General features: G+C 44.1%; 1 protein-coding gene across 1 annotated transcript in view; it reads left to right on the forward strand.

Moving 5' to 3' along the window:
- LOC126481701 (epithelial discoidin domain-containing receptor 1-like) overlaps positions 1-19,496 on the forward strand; it is a 66,823-nt gene extending 47,327 nt beyond the window's left edge. Inside the window, exons 7-11 of the mRNA XM_050105649.1 lie at positions 2,081-2,214; positions 4,657-4,855; positions 8,584-8,724; positions 12,959-13,480; positions 18,753-19,496. Of these exons, the coding sequence (XP_049961606.1) occupies positions 2,081-2,214; positions 4,657-4,855; positions 8,584-8,724; positions 12,959-13,480; positions 18,753-18,982 (1,226 nt within the window). The 3' untranslated portion in view covers positions 18,983-19,496. The remainder of the gene's footprint in view (positions 1-2,080; positions 2,215-4,656; positions 4,856-8,583; positions 8,725-12,958; positions 13,481-18,752) is intronic.
- Positions 19,497-22,586: the final 3,090 nt, after the last annotated feature.

A 22,586-nucleotide genomic window follows, 5' to 3' on the forward strand; every position in this document is an offset into this window, starting at 1 on the left:
ATAGAAAACTGAAACGTGCGTTATTTTTCTACGTAACCTCCCTGGACTTCAATGCAGTTTTCCCGACGTTTTACGAGTTTTTTTTATTTCATCAGAAAATACGTTTTCGGTTGCATCTGTAACCAATTTTGCACCGCAGAAATGACGTCTTCATCACTTTCAAATCTACTTCCCTGTAGTGCTTTCGTTAAGGGTCCAAACATGTGAAAATCGCTTGGAGCCAGGTCTGGACTGTATAGTGGATGTTCCAGCACCTCGAATCTCAACTCCTTTATTGCGTCTGCGGTCCGTTTGGCAGAATGTGGGCGAGCGTTATCTTGTTGCAGGGTGACACCTCTTCACAGTTTCCCACGACGTTTGGATCTGATTGCAGGTTTTAGTTTCGTACGCAACACATCACATCCACCGTACAATACAGACCTGGCTCTAAAGCCTCGTTTACGCTGGGGCGACGTCTTGCAACATTGTGGCATGCGACGGAAATGTGGCGTGCGTCGTCTTGTCATTTAGTTCTAAATGTTTTGAAATGCTTAACTACAGCATAACACTTTTTCAAGATGAATAAGCAAACATATTAATAGTACTAATATTAAGACTGTATTAAAAACTTTCAGTGTTCGGCTCCACAAATTTAAATTATATGTAAAGTTTTACTCCAGTGCGTGGGAAACAAACATCCCAGGTTGGGACGCATAAACTAAAACCAGAGGAGCGGCCGGCCGCGGTGGTCTCGCGGTTCTAGGCGCGCAGTCCGGAACCGTGCGACTGTTACGGTCGCAGGTTCGAATCCTGCCTCGGGCATGGATGTGTGTGATGTCCTTAGGTTAGTTAGGTTTAAGTCGTTCTAAGTTCTAGGGGACTGATGATCACAGCAGTTGAGTCCCATAGTGCTCAGCGCCAGCCCAGAGGAGCGGATGGTCTGATGCAGAGGGGGGGAAATCCCCCCCATCCCCCCCTGCAAATCACACAGTGACTAACATGGTCACTTGCATGTATCGTCAGCTGCGGACGATCATGGTTTGGAAATATTCAGTGCACTGTGTGTTCAGATGCACTTGTACTCTGCCCAACATTAATGTCTGCTGATAGTCCCCGCATAGTTCGCAGCTTGTGCTGTTTTACCAGTCTGCCCAGCCTACTATGCCCGACAACTGTAGTGAGGGGTGGCCGCCCATCCCCACATCTGGAATTGGTTTCACTTTGGTTTCAACATGTCTTGATGATACTCACCAAGGGTCTCCTCGAGCAGCCGACAAGTTGTGAACTTTCCTAAATGCTCGTGCCGAGCCTCTGGGCCATCACAATATGCCCTCGGTAAAACTCAGATAGATCGTGCGCCTTCTCCATTCCACGCAATGACAGCATTCCAACTTATACTACATGCATCGTGCGTGTGTCTGATTAGCATTCATTCCTCGCCAGGTGACGCTGCCATTGCCTAGACGGATTTGCATCGAAATCAGGCACCTGGTCATAATGTTCTGGCTGATCAGTGTATTGTAAAATATATTTGATTTGCGTATGTGCACAAATCCACTGGTAAAAAGCTCATGCTAAACACCTGGAACGATTTTAGCCAAATTTAGTACACATATTAATCACGATCTGGAAAGAAATACTGTGGGATTAAGAACCAGGATTTGCTCTTTGTATGTGGGTGATAAAGTAGAGAGAGATGGTGGGAGGAGGAGATGGACAGAGAGAGAGGAGGAAGAAAGAGATGGACACACAGATTTGAGGGGAGGGGGAAGAGATGGATGGAGAGAAGGGGATGGGGAAATGCTCAGATAGTGGGGGGAGGAGCAGAGGGCAAAGAAAGGAAGTAGGAGACGATAGACAGAGATATGAGGGATGAAGAGAGAGGCAGAGAGTCGGGGGAGGAGGGATGAATGGCATGAACATTATCAATTTATTCATTATATATTATTATGGAGTTCCTGTCATCCATAAAATATGATCAATCTTAAGTTTTTTTACTTTTTAAGAGGTGTATCCTGATGTACACGTGCTGATTTCACAGCGGTTGTGACGCTGAGTGGGAAGCTCATTCAAAACCAAATCTCCTTCTCTGTCTGCTCAGACTGGCGGTGGGTTGGCTGGCACAACGCGACACACCAGGGTCAGCCTGTTGATGTGGACCTGGAGCTGGACGGGCCCCGGGAACTGACCGCCATCCAGATACACGCCCTGCACAAACCCGAACACGGCATCCAGGTAAGGACATTCAGCTCTGAAACGCTACATGCAAGCAACACTGTAAACAGTTTCCTTGTGTAACAGAAATATTATTCGTACTATAAAACTGCTATAAACATATTTAATAGTTTAAATTTGAACTATACTATTAAATAAAACCGAAGATAAGGAAGTTGAATAAAGAGAAAGGCAAATACGCAGCAAGATTACATGTTCTAAGCATCTTTGAAACATATTTAAAAAGTCAAATATTGAACGGTTTTCACCTACATACATAATCCGCAGGTCACTGTGTGGTGCATGGCAGAGGATATCTTGCAGAACTGCTTGTCATTTGTCTGTTCCATCCACCACTGCACGGAGGGAAGTACGACTATTTATATGCCTCTGTGCCAGCTCCAATTGCTCTTATCTTCACGGTTTTTAAGCAAAATTTACGTTGGCATCAGTACAATCTCTTTTTAGTAAGCTGAAAATGGCAGTTCTCTAACTTTTCTCCATTATATTTCGTAACAACAACTTTTTCTTCCGTGCACATACTCGCATTTCTGTCCACGAAACATCTCGGTAATAACCTCGTGTAGTTGGAACCTGCTAATAACAACGTAGGAGCACACACCTGAAGTAATTGTATGTCTTCCATTGTTCCGAACGGCTGGGGATCCCAAATTCTCGAGCAGTATTACAGAATGGTGACGCTGGTGCTCTTCCTTTATAGATGAACAACAATTTCCTAAAACTCTCTCAATAAACCAAAGTGTACCATTCGACCGTCATGTGTTATTTTGCTTCTAAGCTGGTAGAAAAGCTCGACGTTGTGGAAACCATTTTTGATGTTGCTCTTCTTATTTCTACAACTTTTCATCACTTTGTTTACTCTCAATCCATGTTCTGCACATATTAGTCTGTTCATTCCATTCAAACGGTTTTGTAATTATTCTCTGCTTCCAGTGAGGACAGCTACGTCATTAGTGAATTTTATCATGAATATTTCTACACCCTGAATTTTAATCCCAATCTTCAACCTCTATCTTATTTTCCTGATTGCTTCTTCAAGGTATAGGTGGAACAACAGAGGCGAAAGACTACATACCTGTGTTACATCGTCCTTGACTTGAGTACTTGGTTGTTGGTCTTGTATTCCTCGTAGTAAGTTTATTTTATATGTGTGGCTAGGGCCTCCCGTCCGGTAGACCGTTCGCCTGGTGCAAGTCTTTCCATTTGATACCACTTCGGTGACTTGCGCGTCGATGGGGATGAAATGATGGTGATTAGGACAACACAACAGCCAATCCCAGAGCGAAGAAAATCTCCGACCCAGCCGGGAATCAAACCCGAGCCGTCAGGATTGACATTCAGCTACCGGGGGCGGACCTCGTAGTTAGCGTACACCCTCCTTGATCTGACGACTTGTTTGTTGGTTTTGTATTCCTTGCAGTAACCATACACCCTGTCCGCCCCAGTAGCTGAGTGGTCAGCGTGACGGATTGCCGTCCTCTGGGCCCGGGTTCGATTCCCGGCTGGGTCGGAGATTTTCTCCGCTCAGGGACTGGGTGTTGTGTTGTGTTCATCATCATTTCATCCCCATCCGGCGTGCAGGTCGCCCAATGTGGCGCCGACTGTAATACGACCTGCGATATGGCGGCCGGACCTGCCCCGCGAGGGGCCTCCCGGCCAATGACGCCAAACGCTCATTTCCATTTCCATACACCCTCCTTGATTTGAGCACATCGTTGTTGGTCTTGTATTCCTTGCAGTAAGCGTACACCATCCTTGATTCAAGCACTTGGTTGTTGGTCTTGTATTCCTTGCAGTAAGGATACACCCTCCTTGACTTCAACACTTGGTTATTGGCCTTGTATTCCTTTCAGTAAGCGTACACCCTCCTTTATTTGAGCACTTGGTTGTTGGTCTACCATTCCTTGAAGTAAGCGTACACCCTCGCTGATTTGAGCACTAGGTTGTTGGGCTTGTATTCCTCATATTAAGCATACACCCTCCTTAATTTGAGCGTTGGTTGTTGGTTTTGTACACCATCCTTGATTCAACCACAAGGTTGTTGGTCTTGTATTCCTTGCAGTAAGGATACACCCTCCTTGACTTGAACACTTGGTTGTTGGTCTTGTATTCCTTGCAGTAAGCGTACACCCTTCTTTATTTGAGCAATTGGTTGATGGTTTAACATCCCTTGCGGTAAGCGTACACCCTCCTTAATTTGAGCACTTGGTTGTTGGTCTTGTATTCGTTGCAGTAAGCGTACACCCTCCTTCATTTGAGCACTTGGTTGTTGGTCTTGCATTCGTTGCAGTAAGTGTACACCCTCCTTGATTTGAGCACTTGGTTGTCGGTGTTGCATTCCTTGTAAGCGGCGACCAGCCAGGTGAGTCGTTGGTGAGTCTGGAAGCCGCGGCACGCCGTGCCCGCGAGTCGTGACGCTCGGCCCGCCGCTCTGCTGCGCAGGTGTTCTGCGAGGTGTCGGTGCAGCTGAGCCTGGACGGGCGCCACTACCAGCCGGCGCTGCGGCGGCCCACGCCGGCGCCCGCCGAGGCCACCGTCAACGTGAGCGTGCCGCTCCAGCAGCGCGTCGCGCGCTTCGTCCGCCTGCAGCTGCACTTCGCCGACGCCTGGCTGCTCGTCAGCGAGCTCGCTCTGGACTCCAGTGAGTTGTACAGCGCCGCCATACAGGCGCTCTTCCTCTGTGTTAATTTCGTAGATAACGGTAACTGTTGTACGGAAGATTGTATGGTAGAGGATACTGGTGTAAAGGTAGGGTTCCACAAACATACACTGGTGTCCAAAATTAAAGCGTTCCCAGTACCCGCACAGCAGGGCCGGATCAATCATTCACACTGTTGCACCTGCAACATTCCAGGTTCGTATCCTGGCAGGGTCGCCAGGTGAAACTTCTTAATATATACTTACTTGGACTGGAATAACTGAGAAGGTGAAACATCTACGTTATTTAATTCTGAAACTGCTGACTGAAATTGACGTACTGTCCCTTTACTTGTTTTTATCATTTCATTTCTGACCTACAGAATTATTCCTGACAAATAAAACTCAAACTTATTCATTTATTATCCATAATATACAAGGATAACGCGATCTGACTATTACTTAACACAAAAGAATTGCCCTGAATTAGAAGAAATCCTAACAATAAGCCATACATTTTGTAAGTCACTTACCTCACAGAAAATCATTACACCAACTACAGCGATATAGCAAGCAGCTAAATAAAAGATTCTAACTACTGTAGGCTCTAACTACTAACAGGCATGTGCATAGCAAAAGAAAGATTTTTTTGCAGAGCAAACAATGTATATAAGTATATTTTACCTTAATAATGTGACAACCAGTTCAAAAATATATATAATCGTCCATGACATCCAGTTCCAAAAATTATATAATCGTCAACATTACATCTCCATGACGGACACACGTCCAGATCACCTGATTGCGCTAACACTTCAGACCTCTAGCTTCCATAACTGCTACCTATTGACCGAGCGGTTCTAGGCGCTTCAGTCTGGAACCGCGCGACCGATTCGGTCTCAGGTTCGAATCCTGCCTCGGGCATGGATGTGTGTGATGTCCTTAGGTTTAAGTAGTTCTAAGTTCTAGGGGACTGATGACCTCAGATGTTAAGTCCAATAGTGCTCAGAGCCATTTGAACCATTTTTTGCTAACTATTAACATCCAACTTCCATCACAGCTGGCTATTAACCTCTAACTGCGAGTCCGACCAGCCACAGAGTGTCCTACAGAAGGCGCACAGCGCTGTCAAAGGTATTAATACAGAGCGCTGCGTAGCACTGCCAACATACAAACACATCAACAGGTTTCTTACATCTTGTTATATGCACTAATACTGACATCAAATTCGATACCATTTGACCGCATTTGTCGGTGTATTGGATTCAGTACTATTGCACAGACATTTTACACAACTATTCAAACCGACAGCTTTAGTTTTCGTGCAGATATCCATGCCTGTATATCGATTTCCACTACAGTACTTTGGAGAGAATATGAATTACTGCTTTTAACCTAATGTGTTTCATGTACTTTCTATACGGCACCCTAAGCCATTTACCAAGAAATGAAGGAGATAGTTATGTAGTTAACTACAAATCTCTTAAAACTGTGACCTGGACCCGAAATTGAACCTGGGACCTTTGAGTCGTGTTTGGATAGCTCAGTCATTAGACGACTTGCCGCAAAATGCAAAGATCGAAGATTCCAGTCCCCTTCCGGCACACACTTTTAATCTGCCAGGAAATTTCACATCAATGCATACGCCGCTGGAGAGCGAAAACTCATTCTGGGAATTGCTTGTACCAGCAATGTCATTTCTTTCAGGAGTGCTAGTCCTGCTAGGTATGAAAGAGGACTTCTGTGAAGTGTGGAAGGCAGGAGATTAAGGTCTGTGAGGGCGGATCGGGAGTGGTGCATGGATGGATCGGTCGGCAGAGCATTTTTCCTCTAAAGGCAGAGGCCCCAGGTTCGAGTCCCGTTCCACTGGTTTTAATCCACCAGTAAGTTCTGCGTTCTATGGAATTTACTATCAAAATATTTACGCACGAATACAGCTGAAAAATTTTAACTAGTTTCATGAAAATTTCACAACAGAATGTCATTCTTAACATTTAATTTTTCCTCCACTTTCATTCCCTGCTGAAGAGTGGGTGGGGTCTTGTGGAACAAAGAATTACACGATTATTTTTAATACTTTTCATTCGCAACCTCCAGATATTAGAGGCTGACCCTTGGCGTAGTGACGCACCAAAGAATCACCAAGTACCTGAAGTACAGGGGGCTTAGTAGTCCACATGGGTGGGCCTCCAATTGGAAATTTTTGTGAAGCGATTTCACACTTGTGGCGTATGCGTCACAGCCAAGAAAACCGCCAGAAAACATTGGTCAGGACCGGAAGATGAGGAGTATTTTTATTTCAAATCTGGGATAATATTTTCCAGATATAAAATACGGAGCTTCATCTATGTGAATGTGAATTTGTTCAGGGTTAAAACAGAGCAAGTGAAGGCAAGTGCTGTCCTAACTATTTTAAGTAATGCGCAAACAAAACCGAGTCCTTTTCTTTACCTTCTATTTTGTAAATATTCCATACGTAAAATTAGACAACAGTGGAAGCCTGTCACCGAAAGAGAGCCTCTTGCGTCATCGAAATTCAGTTTATCCTACAGTATTCGAATGTCACAAGCGAGAAGCTGCAGATGCCAATTTTTTTGTTATGCCAGCCAGCTATCGAATTCGACATCATCCTGCAAAGAACAATGAAATCTACTGGCTGAATCTGCCCATTTCGTTTCTACATTGCAGAGGTCGTACACAGTGTAAATATGTCTACTTAAAATAACAGTCCATGTACTAGCTAAGATTCAGTTCCTATTTACACAACAGGTAATAGTCCAAATATCCTACAATGTCGCATTTCAAGTGAAATTTTGGTTTAGACTACATATGAGTCTTAGGTAAGGCCAGAGATTAATACCGTTTTGGAGGGCTTCACCGCACACGCTCGTCGCACTTTCAGACAGCTTGCCTCGCTCCTGCCCTCCGTCTGAGTCGACTTACTTTATCCTCATCTTTCACTCGCTGTTGAACGGTAGGCGGGCTCTTGTGGAACAAAGAATTACTCGATTATTTTCAATACGTTTCATTTACAACTTGACGCTATTTTAAAGAGTAGAAACTCAACTTTAACAACAAGACCCTTATAATAACTACTATTCCTTGTGTTTCCATTTGTGAGGTAGCGATATGAGACCTAGGTCTTAACGAAGGCGGAACGGCTTAGGATAGGCACCGTTCAACTATCTGTGTTGGACGAAACTCCTTTGTTCCATGGACTACAAAGAGAGCTAATTGGTCAGTATTACAACAAATAGAACCACATTGCTCCTTGGAAGGTCTGATACTGAAAGAGAAACTGTTCTACTAGGATGTATTATGAAAATAAATGATTCTCTGGTAAAGACGTTAATGCTGCGTAAGAACAAAAGGGCAAGGAGAAGAAGGCGGTGAAGAATGATATGGATCGATTGCGTCACAGAAGTAATGGATTCCAGCTCATGCAGGACAGAAGTAAGCGAGGTGCTTTACTTCATGGGATCACGGGAGGTTGGAATCGACTAAACAAACCAGAGACAGAGAAGTAGGCCATTTCTTTACGTAAAGAACCGACCTAAGTGTTTTAGTTACACGGAGTTTCGGTTATTTAAGGATCTAGCACCCCGTAGGCAGGCGTACTTTGTGGAGAGTTCAAAATTATGATCACACTTCTAAGATGAGAGGCGAATCACAAGGTGCTAACTTCTTGGACAAGTCTCACTAAAAAGTACTTTTTCTTCTTGTCTCTTTCAGTGCCTGTACCTCGCAACGTTTCGCAGCTCTACCTGGAACAGATGTTTTACCAACAGGATAGCGCTCTCGAAGAGATAAACAGCCTAAATTCTGAAATACCGACGGAGAAGCCAGCTCAGAAGCGCAAGGAGATAGCACCTGGTGAGTAACTCAACAACTTCTATGCGACTCGTTACGAAGCCTGTTTGAAAAATATTTATGTACCATCCCTTTCTCATAAGGATAATTTTGAGAATAGCTGTGTGTTCATCACAATGAATAAGTATTTATTTTCCGTATTGCAGTTTCTGCATGTTACGTATGTACCATTTGTTGTAAAATCTCTAGTAACTGAAATCCAATAACAGTTTAAATTCCCACAATATCACAGTTAATTATTACTGTAATTTATAAGAGAATAATTCCGAACGCAATATCTGTCTCTGATGATCACTTAAATGTATAATACCATATGAATTAAGTTATAAAAACCCCATTAATACGATTTAAGTCAAGAGGCCGCACTAATTCTAGGTAAGAAGTGAATGCCTGCAGTTTCAAGTAGTATGTGTGGTGTCACCGCCAGACACCACACTTGCTAGGTGGTAGCTTAAATCGGCCGCGGTCCATTTAGTACATGTCGGACCCGCGTGTCGCCACTGTGTGATCGCAGACCGAGCGCCACCACAAGGCAGGTCTCGAGATACGGAATAGCACTCGCCCCAGTTGTACGACGACTTTGCTAGCGACTACAATGACGAAGCCTTTCTCTCATTTGCCGAGAGACAGTTAGAATAGCCTTCAGCTAAGTCCATGGCTACGACCTAGCAAGGCGCCATTAACCGTATCTGAAGATAGTCTTATTTGTATTATCAAGAGCGATGTACCACAAGGATAGAATAAAGTTAAGTATTCGAGGAGCTGCATACTTTTCTTATTAGAATTCACTACTTATCCTGTTCCAGAATTCACGCCCGTCTGCGTTAGATTTCGGCCTCCTCTATCTACAAGGTGTTGGCACATTTACCAACACATCAGTATGCATGTACAGACGTGTGAGATCCGCTAAATATTATCTAGATACTGCTGAACTGACGGTATAGCGACTAGGAATTTAGTTAAAGTAGTTGGCTTCGAGTAGGTAAACAAAATTTCTATTTAAGAGCGCTAGATATCTGGATACCATAGTACGTTACTTAAAATGTGATCAATGATCGCCAAAGTTTCGAAACATACCTTTTGTGGTCTAGTGTAGCATAAATTGTGCATGGTATACATTACTACGATCTCCTACGGTGTAAATGACAATTGGGAGATATAAGAAAGGTGTGCTGATGGTGGACCGATAGATGCTGATTCACATAATGCAGTCAATAATATCTATCTATGTATGTTGTAGTTCAGCATAGAAAGTACTATATCGTACATTTGCCACTGTGTATCAAATTTTAGTGTGTATTATGAGTATGATGATTTCCGACACACTATGTTGGCCCCCGGATTCACCACATGTCGGAGAAAATGACTTTGTGATCGATGTTTCAATGACTCTATTGGTAAAGGCCAACTGCCTGCCATAGCAGTTTCACCTCGATCTGCACAAACTGGCAGTGGTGCCTGTTGTATAGGTACACGCAGAACACTGTGAAGGGTGTCTGGTAGGAAGCTGCTAACACTGCCTCCTGCAAATACACTCTGGCAACCACAGACTTACATTATTCGCGCTGCAGATATCGTTGCCCCCATGAAGCACGAACATTGCAGAGATAAGGTGATTTGCGTGCCTCAGCGATTCAGGTAGTCGTACCGAAGGCACAATCACAATGGAGGCGTATGACTTCAGAGACCAGACTAATCTATAACTAGAATGGAAAATCTGGCAGAAGCCGACCTCCGGAAGATCAGTTTGGATTTCGGAGAAATGTAGGACCCTGCGAGCCAATACTCACCCTAAGGCTTATCTTAGAAGGTAGGTTAAAGAGAGGGAAATCTGAATTTGTTACATGTCTAGATTTTGACGAAGGTTCTGACAATGTTTTTTGGATCACACTCTTTGCAATTATGAAGGCAGCAGGGATAAAATGTAGGGAGGAAAAAGTTGTTTACACCTTGTACAGAAATCAGATTACAATAAAAGAAAGCAAGCAGAAACGTAGAAAGGGCATTAAAGTTGAATGAGCGAAAATAAGAACTTTAATGTAATTCTATCAGAGACAGCAAAGAACGTGGTACAGGAGTTAGATGAAGTATAATGTTTCCAAAACAGGACAAGAGATGAAAAAGAACCAAAGTAAAATGGGGTATGGAATGTGGTCAAATTAAATTAGGCGGTGGTGAAGACATTAGCTTAGGAAACGAGACGCTGATCATAGTAGACTGTTTATGATATTTGAGCAGTACAGTAAAGGCTGAAATATAGCGGATATAAAATGCAGATTGACTGTAGCAAGGAAAGCGTTTCGAAAAAAAAGAGAGATTTCTTAACGTCTCTTGTAAATTTGAGTGTTACAGATCCTCGTCTCAAAATTTTTTTTTACGGTGTTACCCTGGGCGGTGGTGACATTGAGAGAATGAATGTGGTTCTACGGAACAATGCAGAAGGTTACATAGGTAAATCTAGTAAGAGATGCAGAAGTACTGAGCAGATATTTTGATTAAATGCCGTCTTTTGTAATGAAGAGTAAAAGCGTAACGCTTTATTTTAGAGCATCCTCTGTGTTCAAGTTTTTTTTTTTTTTTTTTTTTCTTTTTTTTTCGCCATTCGTTCCGTACATAAATGGTAGACTTTAGCACAGAGTGCTTCACTGACACAAAATATATACACGCTTTTGTGTTAATGAAAAATCTGTGTGCTAAAATTTAACTCGTAACTGTAGAAGAAGGGAAAGAACGCTTTAAAATAAAACGAAACACGTTTGGTTTTAATTAGACACTGTTACAGTCGCAAAACACAGTATATGTTTTACTTAGTACGAATTTACTTACACTATGTACATTGAATGGCTCCGACTGTGGAAAAAAGAGGCCGAAGAACTAAGAAGAGAATAGATGCTGAAAAGAATGGTTGAGAATACAAATTTATGTCAGAAGTTGAGTAAGGAAGAATCGGTTGGCAGGAGATATTGTGAGCCACAAAGGAGTCGTAAATTTGATAATGTAGGTAAGTGTGAGAGGAGTGGGGTAAAGTTAGTTAGTTAGTTAGTGACGTGTTCCATTGATCAATAGCATGGAGAAACCGTTATCATGTGGAACGTGTGAAATGCAGAAGAACTGAGCACCCGAAACAAGTTTTTTTTCATTATAGTGTTATATCCAGATACTTCTATTGTCTATCCCATTCCCTGGCACAAAATGCATATATTATATCTCCACATTTATTTACTCATATTCAAGAATTCATCTATGGTATAGGCTACTGACTTCTTTTGATGTGTTATGTTTACTGAAGGAATTATACTTTTTGCAGCAGAAAATTGGATGTACTGTGTTTTTTCAAAGTTCAGAGCAAGCCATTCATAGAAAACCAATTAATAACTGTTCCAAAGACCTTATTTGTATCATTTTCTACCGGACTTTCTTTTACTGGATAAATTGAGGAGGCAGAACAAAGGATGGTTACAGTATGCAGGTGAAGTGGATGGAGAGTTGTGGAGGCTTCCAACGGATAGACTAGCGTGGAAAGAGGCATCAAAGCAATCTTCGGACTGAATACCATAAGATCGGTAACAGATAACCAATAAGGCTGCAAACTCTGAGATGCCGTTGAGGTTAAATTAATAGTTAGCTTACCTACAGCAAGTGCATGACTGTTTGTGTCACTCGTTCTGCATCTTCGCGCAACAGTGTCTGAGAACAGTAATAAGAGTTGCACAGTTCTTCATAAATTGTTGTTCGTAGTGACACAATAGTAGGTTGTGCCGAGAGAGTCGACCTAATCATTCGAATTTCGTACTGGAGTAAAGACGCTTGGAACCGCGGGACCGCTGCGGTCGCAGGTTCGAATCCTGCCTCAGGCATGGATGTGTGTGATGTCCTTAGGTTAGTTAGGTTTAAGTAGTTCTACGTTCTAGGGGACTGATGACCTCAGAAGTTAAGTCCCATAGTGCTCAGAGCCATTTGAACCATTTTGAAAGAAGCTTGCTTTGACGCCCCTCTCCACGCTAGTCTATCCATTGCAGGACTCCTCAACTCCCCATCCACTTCACCTGCTTATTGTAACCATCCTTTTTGTCCCTCCTCAATTTTACCCCTCTCCCTTCAAACTTGTAACATTATCAAACCTACAAGTCCTTTGTGGCTCACAATATGTCCTGCCAACCGATTCTTCTTTACTCTCTTAGACATTTTTTGACAACTGCACTAGATTCTACTTTCTGACTGTAACCATGGTTGGCAGCGACAAACGCGACGGGCTCGCAGCAGGCGTACGTGGGGCTGGTGGCGGGCGGGCTGGCGTCGCTGATGCTGCTGGCGCTGGCGGCGGCCGCCGTCGTGGTGGTGCGCCGCGGCCGCCAGAAGGTGGCGCTCCTGGCGGGCAAGCCGTGCGGCGGCTTCACGGCGGCGGCGGGGGCGGCGTCCGGCGGCGGACTGCCGCGCGCGGCGCCCGGGGGCGGCGTCTCGATGCGCGGCCTGCAGCTGTCGACGCCGCCGGTGCTGGCGCGCGTGCTGGGGGTGGCCGGCCACGCCAGGGTGGCCGCCGCCCCCACCGCCCCCGCCGCCCCCAGGCGCGCCTCCCCCGCGCCGCACGCCGCCGTCTGCAGCCTGTACGGCGGCCGCGGCGACGACAGCGCCAGCGGCAGCGGCAGCAACGGCGACGACAGCGAGAACTCGAGCGTCTACCACGAGCCCTACAAGCTGCTCTCCGCACAGCACGAGTACGGCTGCCTACTCGCGCCCTCCAAGAGCCACGACTTCGCCGGTCAGTACCACAACGTCTTTCCTGTCTTTCAGTCATAGATAGCAAAGGACTTGGAACAACAGTTGAGCGGAATGGACAGTGTCTTGAAAGAAGGATGTAAAATCAACTTCAACAAAAGTAAAATGAGGATAATGGAATGTAGTCGAATTATATCATGCGATGCTGGGGGAATTAGAGTAGAAAACGAAACAATGGAAGTGCTAGATGAGTATTGCTATTTAGGCAGAAAAATAATTGGTGTTGAGCGAAACAGAGAAGAAAAATGAATGTAGACTGGCAATGGCAAGGAATGTGGAATATAGAATTAGGTGTTAGAAAGTCTTTCATGAACGTATTTATTTGGAGCGCAGCCATGTATGGAAATGAAACATGGATGATAAACAGTTTAGAAGTGAAATGAGTAGAAGCTTTTGAAATGTCTTGCTACAGAAAATGCTGAAGGTTAGATGGGTAGGCTATGAAAATAACGAGCTAGTACTGAATAGAATTGGGGAGAGAAGAAATATGTGGCACTTCTTGTTTAAAAGAAGGGATCACTTGACAGGACATCTACATCCATACTCCGCAAGCCACCTGAGGGTGTGTGGCGGAGGGTGCTTTCAGTACCTCTATCGGTTCTCCCTTCTATTCCAGTCTCGTATTGTTCGTGGAAAGAAAGATTGTCGGTATGCCTCTGTCTGGGCTCTAATCTCTCTGATTTTATGCTCACGGTCTCTTCGCGAGATATACGTAGGAGGGAGAGGGACTCCTCGGTGAAGGTATGTTCTCGAAACTTCAACAAAAGTCCGTACCGAGCTTCTGAGAGTCTCTCTTGCAGAGTCTTCCACTGGAGTCTATCTATCATCTCTGTAACGCTTTCGCGAATCCTTAATGATCCTGTAACGAAGCGCTCTGCTCCCCGTTGGATCTTCTCTATCTCTTTTGACAACCCTATCTGGTACGGATCCCACACCGGTAAGCAGTACTCAAGCAGTGGGCGAACATGTCTACCGTAACCTACTTCGTTTGTTTTCGGATTGCCTTTCCATAGGACTCTTCCAATGAATCTCAGTCTGGCATCTGCTTTACCGACGATTAAACTTATATGGTGATTCCATTTTAAATCACTGCTAATGCCTAATCCCCGATAATTTGTGGAATTAACTGCTTCCAGTTCCTGACCTGCTAGATTGTAGCTAAATGATAAACGATCTTTCTTTCTATGTATTAGCAGTACATTACACTTGTCTACATTGAGATTCAATTACGATTCCGTGCACCATGCGTCAATTCGTTGCAGATCCTCCTGCATTTCAGTACAATTTTCCATTGTTACAACCTCTCGATATACTACAGCATCATCCGCAAGAAGCCTCAGCGAACTTCCGATGTTACCCACAAGGTCATTTATATTTACTGTGAATAGCAACGGTCCTACGACACTCCCCTGCGGCGCACCTGAAATCACTCTTACTTCGGAAGACTTCTCTCCATTGAGAATGACATGCAGCATTCTGTTATCTAGGAACTCTTCAATCCAATCACACAGTTGGTCTGATAGTCCATCTGTTCTTACTTTCTTCATTAAACGACTGTGGGGAACTGTATCGAACGCCTTGCGGAAGTCAAGAAACGCAGCCTCTGCTTGGGAACCCGTGTGCTTAATAGCTTGTTTGTCCGTGTCAGATCCGAAACTTTGTTGCCAGAGGTAGGTTTGAGGTAGTATGTGGCATTAGACGTCTACGCACAGGTCATCTAATTCTACATCTACATCTACATTTATACTCCGCAAGCCACCCAACGGTGTGTGGCGGAGGGCACTTTAATTGCCACTGTCATTACCTCCGTTTCCGGTTCCAGTCGCGCATGGATCGCGGGAAGAACGACTGCCGTAAAGCCTCCGTGCGCGCTCGAATCTCTCTAATTTTACATTCGTGATCTCCTCGGGAGGTATAAGTAGGGGGAAGCAATATATTCGATACCTCATCCAGAAACGCACCCTCTCGAAACCTGGACAGCAAGCTACACCGCAATGCAGAGCGCCTCTCTTGCAGAGTCTGCCACTTGAGTTTGCTAAACATCTCCGTAACGCTATCACGCTTACCAAATAACCCTGTGACAAAACTCGCCGCTCTTCTTTGGATCTTCTCTATCTCCTCCGTCAACCCGACCTGGTACGGATCCCACACTGATGAGCAATACTCAAGTATAGGTCGAACGAATGTTTTGTAAGCCACCTCCTTTGTTGATGGACTAAATTTCCTAAGGACTCTCTCAATGACTATCAACCTGGTACTCGCCTTACCAACAATTTTATATGATCATTCCACTTCAAATCGTTCCGCACGCATACTCCCAGATATTTTACAGAAGTAACTGCTACCAGTGTTTGTTCCGCTATCATATAATCATACAATAAACGATCCTTCTTTCTATGTGTCTGCAATACGTTACATTTGTCTATGTTAAGGGTCAGTTGCCACTCCCTGCACCAAGTGCCTATCCGCTGCAGATCTTCCTGCATCTCGCTACAATTTTCTAATGCTGCAACTTCTCTGTGTACTACAGCATCATCCGCGAAAAGACGCATGGAACCTCCGATACTATCTAACGGACAGCTGATTTGAGTACACAGAGATGGCACCCGATAGAGACCCATATGGGTTGCATCAGATTTACATCAGGCGAATTTGGTCGCCGAGATACCAGAGTGAGTTCGCTGCAATGCTCCTGAAACCACTGTAGCACGGTTCTGGCTCCGAGACACGGACAGTTATACTCCTTAAAGATGACATTGTCGTCGCGGAACATACCAACCACGAAGGGATACAGGTGGTTCCTAGCTGTCATCGTGTCTTCGATTACTGCCAAAGGTCCTATCTAAGCGTAGCAGAATATATCCCACAGAGCAATACTGCACCCGCCAGCTATTGTCTGTGGTGCGATGAAGGCGTTTGTGGAGACGAGCATCAACCTAGTTCAGCAGTTTACAACGAACGGTGCGCTCCGAAACACTTCGGCGCGCACAGGCATCGTGCTCTTTCGGCAGAAGTGCCAGAGATCACCATCTATCCTATTTTACAGAGCAGACTAGCCTCCAATCCCCACGTTCTGTGAAGAGTCATGGACGTCCCGCCTACTGGTAGTTTCAATGTACTTCTGCTTCTTTCCGTAGATGGTCACGAGAGTAGAACGTGAACATTCGAGCAGTTTCGTTTTTTTTCGAAATACTCGTTCACAGACCTTGCGTAATAACGATCTGTCCATTGACAAACTCGCTTATCTCAATGGATTTCTTCATTTGCAACGCTCATCTTTGCTGGGGTGATGCCCCATCCGTGTCTCCTCCGCTTACACAGTTTTGTTACAACATCACTTGCCTTTAACGCCGCCAGGTTTCATCCAGTGTTGCAGTGGGCAGTGGTCATAATGTTGTGGCCCATCAGTGTGTGCGTGTGTGGGTGGGTGGGTGGGTGGGTGGATGTGTAGACTACACTCTAATATTGTGTTACACTTACATCTTTAGTTGATGGATTCATTCATAATGTTGCCTACGTTGAGTGGTGTCTCTAAAATATCGGTCCTCAGTGAGAATCTCCACAATACGTAACTAACACCGTGTCTCTACTCTAGCCTTGCTCAAGAGACTCAGGTTTCGTTTTTTATGCATTCTTCTTCACTTTCGCAGTAGCTCTGCTGCTTGGTCATTTATGTTGCGCCTCGTTCTGGACCACGAATTCATTCTAAATACTGAATATATCCATTCGTTATTTTAACGTGTAAATGAAAAATATATTATCTGGAAAAAAATCTTTCAAAAGGATCTCTCTGCTCAGTAATCAGTCTGCTGTTGGAATGTCTTTTCTCTAACGTTATGGCAGACAGTATACCGAATACCATGAGAGGGGAAGAACCGTCGGGATGGAAGACAATGTATTTATTATCTGAAAACACAACACCGCCACATTATTAGAGGCACTAATCCATTTCAATTTCCTCCTCTCTTCTGCACTATGTTTAATCGGACCATATGACGTGTTTCCACTGCTCAGCAGTCCACGATTTATTCTCCTGACACCATGCTTTACGCTTCATTGCGTTGGTTGTCGTCATCAATGGTTTCGGTACAGCAGTTCGTTCACGAATATTCGCTTTACGGAGTTCTCGGCGGACAGTGTCGATAGATACGGGGTCTCGAACATGGCTATTGAGCTCTGCAGTTACTTCACCTGCCGTAATTTTGAGTTGTTGTGACACAACTCGTATGTGCTTAAGACGATCTCAGTCATTTAGTTTTGATTTGCGCCGACTACTACGTTTACAAAATTATGTCTTTTCTTGTTTTGTGTAGGCTGTCATGACTGTTGAAACAGTTGCTCCTGAAACATTCAATAAGTTGGCTGTCTTCGTTACTGATGCTCCAGCTAATCAGGCCCCCACAATATGCCTTCTTTGAACTCTGTAAGGTCTTTCATTGCACGTCGACCTCAGAATCTGAACTCAAATACGAAGTGTGAACTTCTCATAAACAACCTGGACTGATGCCTAGTCCGTACGGAATACACACAGTCTAGAGCGACCGATGTCTTACCTGCGTTGTTGACCATCAAACACAACCATCTCATTACTACCAATGTTGACATTATTTTGCCTTTCCCCTGTAGATAGTAGAGTCAGGTGTGAGTGGAAGTTGAGTCAAGAACAGCTCTTTCGCTACTATCATTCCTTTGAGTCGGCAATCGAAGAACCTTCTTCTGGGACAGTTGTGAGAGGGCAGCTGAAAATCCGAACGAAAATTGATATTTGACTTAAAAGATTTAGACAACATTGTCTATAGAGTGGAGCAATCTGGTGCTATCCTTAGGTTAAAACCAACAATCGAGATAGCAATAACATTTGTTTATTGATCGGTTTCGGCTTATGGCAAAGCCAACCTTAGAATTTTTGGGACCCGTATGGTGCTGGTGGCTCCTCGTTATTTTACGTGATATCACAATCGTACACGATCGCGGTATCACGTGAGAAACTTAGCAGCCCCCTGCACCAGTCATACGGATTATAAAAATTCTGAGGATGCCTTTACCATAAGCCGAAACCGGTCAATAAACAAATTGTTGTTGAGATCTCGACTGTTGATTTTAACCTAACGACATTTGAGTTCCATAAACAGCGTAGATTGGCGCATGGTGAAAGATGTTGCTATCTGAGTTACCTCTGTTCATTTCACACTTCAGCGGCACTCAGCACTGTTGCACCAAGAACTGAACGCTAAATGCGCCCTCTCGTGTTTCAGACTTCTCGATCGTGAGCGTGAGCAGCTTCCACGACGACCTGCATTTCGTGGGCAGCATCTCGCGTCCCGTGACTCCGCACCACCACAAGAACGGCGCTGCCTCTCCCGGCAAGAGGGGGAACTACTACGCAGCCACGGACATCGTCAACGTGGGCCAGGGCGACAGGGACAGTTTCACCAAGTACGCCGTGACAGACTTCATAGTCTGCGACAACTTGCCGCACATTTAACCACCGCTGAACGCTTCAGCCGACCCAGTGGTGTGAAACCAACTTCTGAAACATCTCCGACACATTACTTTGAACAGTTTGGACAAGTGCAGAGCGAGAGTGACTTTTCGCAGTAAAGCGAAGGTTGAAAGCGATCTTGTCGTCGCATTATGCCCTCTCGTTCCACGAGTGGGCAGCAACGTGAAGGAAGTTCGTTCGGAAACAATCACGTTTTTTGTCATTTTAAATTGTATCTTATTAACTGTACGTTCAGGTGGAAAGATTTTTACATATCTGTTAGATGTAAAGCACTGTATCACTGAGATCGGATGTTGATGTGCACTGTTACACTCACACACAGAATCAGTGAACATGTCCTCGTTCTTCGGCCTTGTACGACCCAGTGTGGCAAACGTCTGTGCCTCTTCGTTCCCTGTATTTGTACAACTTCTAAATGGCAAACATATGTTTCTATATTGTGTAATAATAATTTTCTAGTTTATTACGAAATAAAATTGACAATCATTCGATGTGACTTTGATGTTCTTGGTTTGCCAGAGCGACATCCCTTATTGACAGATTTACAGCTACTGAATTTTCCTCGTTATTATCGACATTATGACAAAAAAGAGATATTTGCTGAAGTTACGCGAGAACTTCAAGAAATAAGTTACACATTAGAATGACAGACCAAGCTACATTTACTGAAAGCCTCACTATACTTCATGGTGACACACATATATGGCAATATTTTCCAATACTCAGCAAAACTCTGTGTCAACAACGGTCAAAACGCTTTGCCAGTTCTGCTCCTCGAAAATAGGAATCCGCTTCTTGCTGAGTCTTTCGAGAAAGGCTGTGTGAACGCCCTTATCGTTGGTAAATCTCTTTGTGCTACCTGTTCTTTCAGTTTGCTGAAAAGATGTAAATCGCACGGGAAAGATATGGCGGGTGCTCCCAAACTTCCTATCGACGAAGTTGAGGCAATTACTGAGTAGTGTGCGCTGTCAAGCGTCGTATTGTCGTGCAGGAGGTTAACGCCTGTACTTCATTTTCCCTGCGTCTTGTTGTTTATGGCGTTGCGCAGCTATGTCACTGTTGCTTAGTACAAATCTAAAGGTGGTGCCATCTGCCATGAGTACTGTGCACACATCTCCGTCACACCTTCACAGGCGAAGAAAACGGCGACCATGACATTCCCTAAAGACAGCGCAATTTTGGATTTCTTCCGTGGAGGCGAGGTGATGCGTATCCATTCGATTCACGCTCCATTTGTTGCAAACGTCAAATAACGGACCCACGTATGTTCCCTATGATGTAACTCAGGAAATCAACACTGAACTCCCGGTTCTCTTGGGAAGCGTACTCCTCTCTATAAAAGAGGTTCAAACGAGGGAGGTTCAAACGACTCATTAATTTACATATCAGTTAATGGGTTAGATGTTTGGTTCAAAGCTTTTAGCGAGGAAAAATTTACGAAAGGCTTGAAATATTTCTTGACGTTTTTTCGAAGCCAAATGGCTCTGAGCACTATGGGACTTAACATCTATGGTCATCAGTCCCCTAGAACTTAGAACTACTTAAACCTAACTAACCTAAGGACAGCACACAACACCCAGCCACCACGAGGCAGAGAAAATCCCTGACCCCGCCGGGAATCGAACCCGGGAACCCGGGCGTGGGAAGCGAGAACGCAACCGCACGACCACGAGATGCGGGCATTTTCGAAGCCACTAAGTGCTCTCATTATGAAATTCTGGATTAATATTGTTCGTGTAATTTGAGGTCCATTTCAAGCAAAAACTAGTTTTTCACGCTTCTCAGTATTTGCGACGTCATATCTGCTGAATTATATATCTTACAATGATATAATTTCTCAGGTATATTCATTGTTATATGTGGTTACTGCCTGCGAGGTGTAGTTAGAATAAAGTCGGTAGTAAAGAAGGAATGAATTTAAACGTCATGTGTGGTGCTGACGTTTGATTGTATGAACAGCGAAAAGAGTAGTAAGAAGTGAACATTTTTCTTTCGTCATTTTGTGAGGATTTTCAAAGAAAAACAAGTTTCGTGAAAGTTTTAAATTTCGTCTCAAGTGATCTAATTCTCAAATACTGGACCAATATAGTGTGGGTATTCGCATGCTGTCAACTACACTGCTACGAGACACACACAGACACTAACTGTAAGACTTGTCCTGCTGAGTTAGACTTTTAACACTATTAGACTATGACAGTAATTCGAATTGTTATATTCTGACAATATTTACGCGAAATATTGAAAATGAAATTTTTGTTGGCCCTGGAAGCCACTATATGATCTACCTGATACTGATATGGGGCTCCGGTGTAGCGTTGTAGTAATATAGATCGCCTTCCACCGAGTGATTCTCAACAAAGTGCAGACACACCACAAACGCTGCGCCTCTGCGTGCAGCTGACAGCGATGGCAGAAGCCTGACCCACCACAATATCCAATGCCGCAGACGGTCTCCGACTATGGAATGAGGACTGCCTGTGATGAGTATCCACTGAGCGCTGTCCACTATAGTCACTCTGCGATTGCTGCCAGTCAGTTCCGTGATCCACCTCTATATCTGTCTACATCTACGTGGATTCTCTGCAAGTCACATTTAAGAGCCTGACAGAGGGTTCATCGAACCACCTTCACACAGTTCTCTATTACATGTATTTCAATTTCGAACAGCGTGGGGAAAAAACGAACTCCTATATCTTTCCGTGCGAGCTCTGTTTCCCCTTATGTTATTACGATGGGCGTTTCTCCATGTGTAGGTCGGTGTCAACAAAATACTTTCGCATCTGGAGGAGGAAGTTGATGATTGAAATTTAGTGGCAATATTCCCCGCAACGAGAAACGCTTTTGTTTTAATGATGTCAATCGCAAAATCTGTATCATGTCCGTGACACTCTCTCCCCTATTTCTCGATGATGCAAAACATGCTGCCCTTCTTTGAACTTTCTCGATGTACTCCGTTAATGTTTTCTGATATGGATCCCAAACCGCGCACCGGTACTTCAAAAGAAGCCTACTGTAAGGAGGCTCTTTAGTATATCTGTTGCATCTTCTAAGTGTTCTGCCAGTAAACTGCAGTCCTTGATTCCCCTTCTCTACAAGATTTTCTATGTATTCTTTCCAATTTCAGTTGTTCGCTATTGTAATTCCAAGGTATTTAGTTGAATTTACGGCTTTTAGATTTGACTGATTTATCGTGTAAACAAAGTTTAACGGATTCCTTTTAGTACTGATGTGGATCACCTCACACTTTTCATTATTTAGAGCGAATAGTCAATTTTCGTACTATACAGATATCTTTTATAAATTGTCTTGCAATTTTTTTTTTTTGATCTTCTGATGATAAACGACAGCATCATCTGCAAACAACCTAAGACGGCTGCTCAGATTGCCTCCTAAATTGTTTCTATAGATGAGGAACCGCAGAGGGCCTATAATACTACATTTGGGAACGACAGAAATCACTTCTATTCATATGGTTGAATTTTCGTCGATTACTACGAACTGTGACCTCATTGACAAGAAATCACCGACCATTAACATAACTGAGACGATATTCCATAAGCACGCAGTTTCACTACAAGCCGCTTAT

Source organism: Schistocerca serialis, chromosome 5 (assembly GCF_023864345.2).
Source record: "Schistocerca serialis cubense isolate TAMUIC-IGC-003099 chromosome 5, iqSchSeri2.2, whole genome shotgun sequence".
In the NCBI taxonomy this organism is placed as follows: Eukaryota; Metazoa; Arthropoda; class Insecta; order Orthoptera; family Acrididae; genus Schistocerca; species Schistocerca serialis.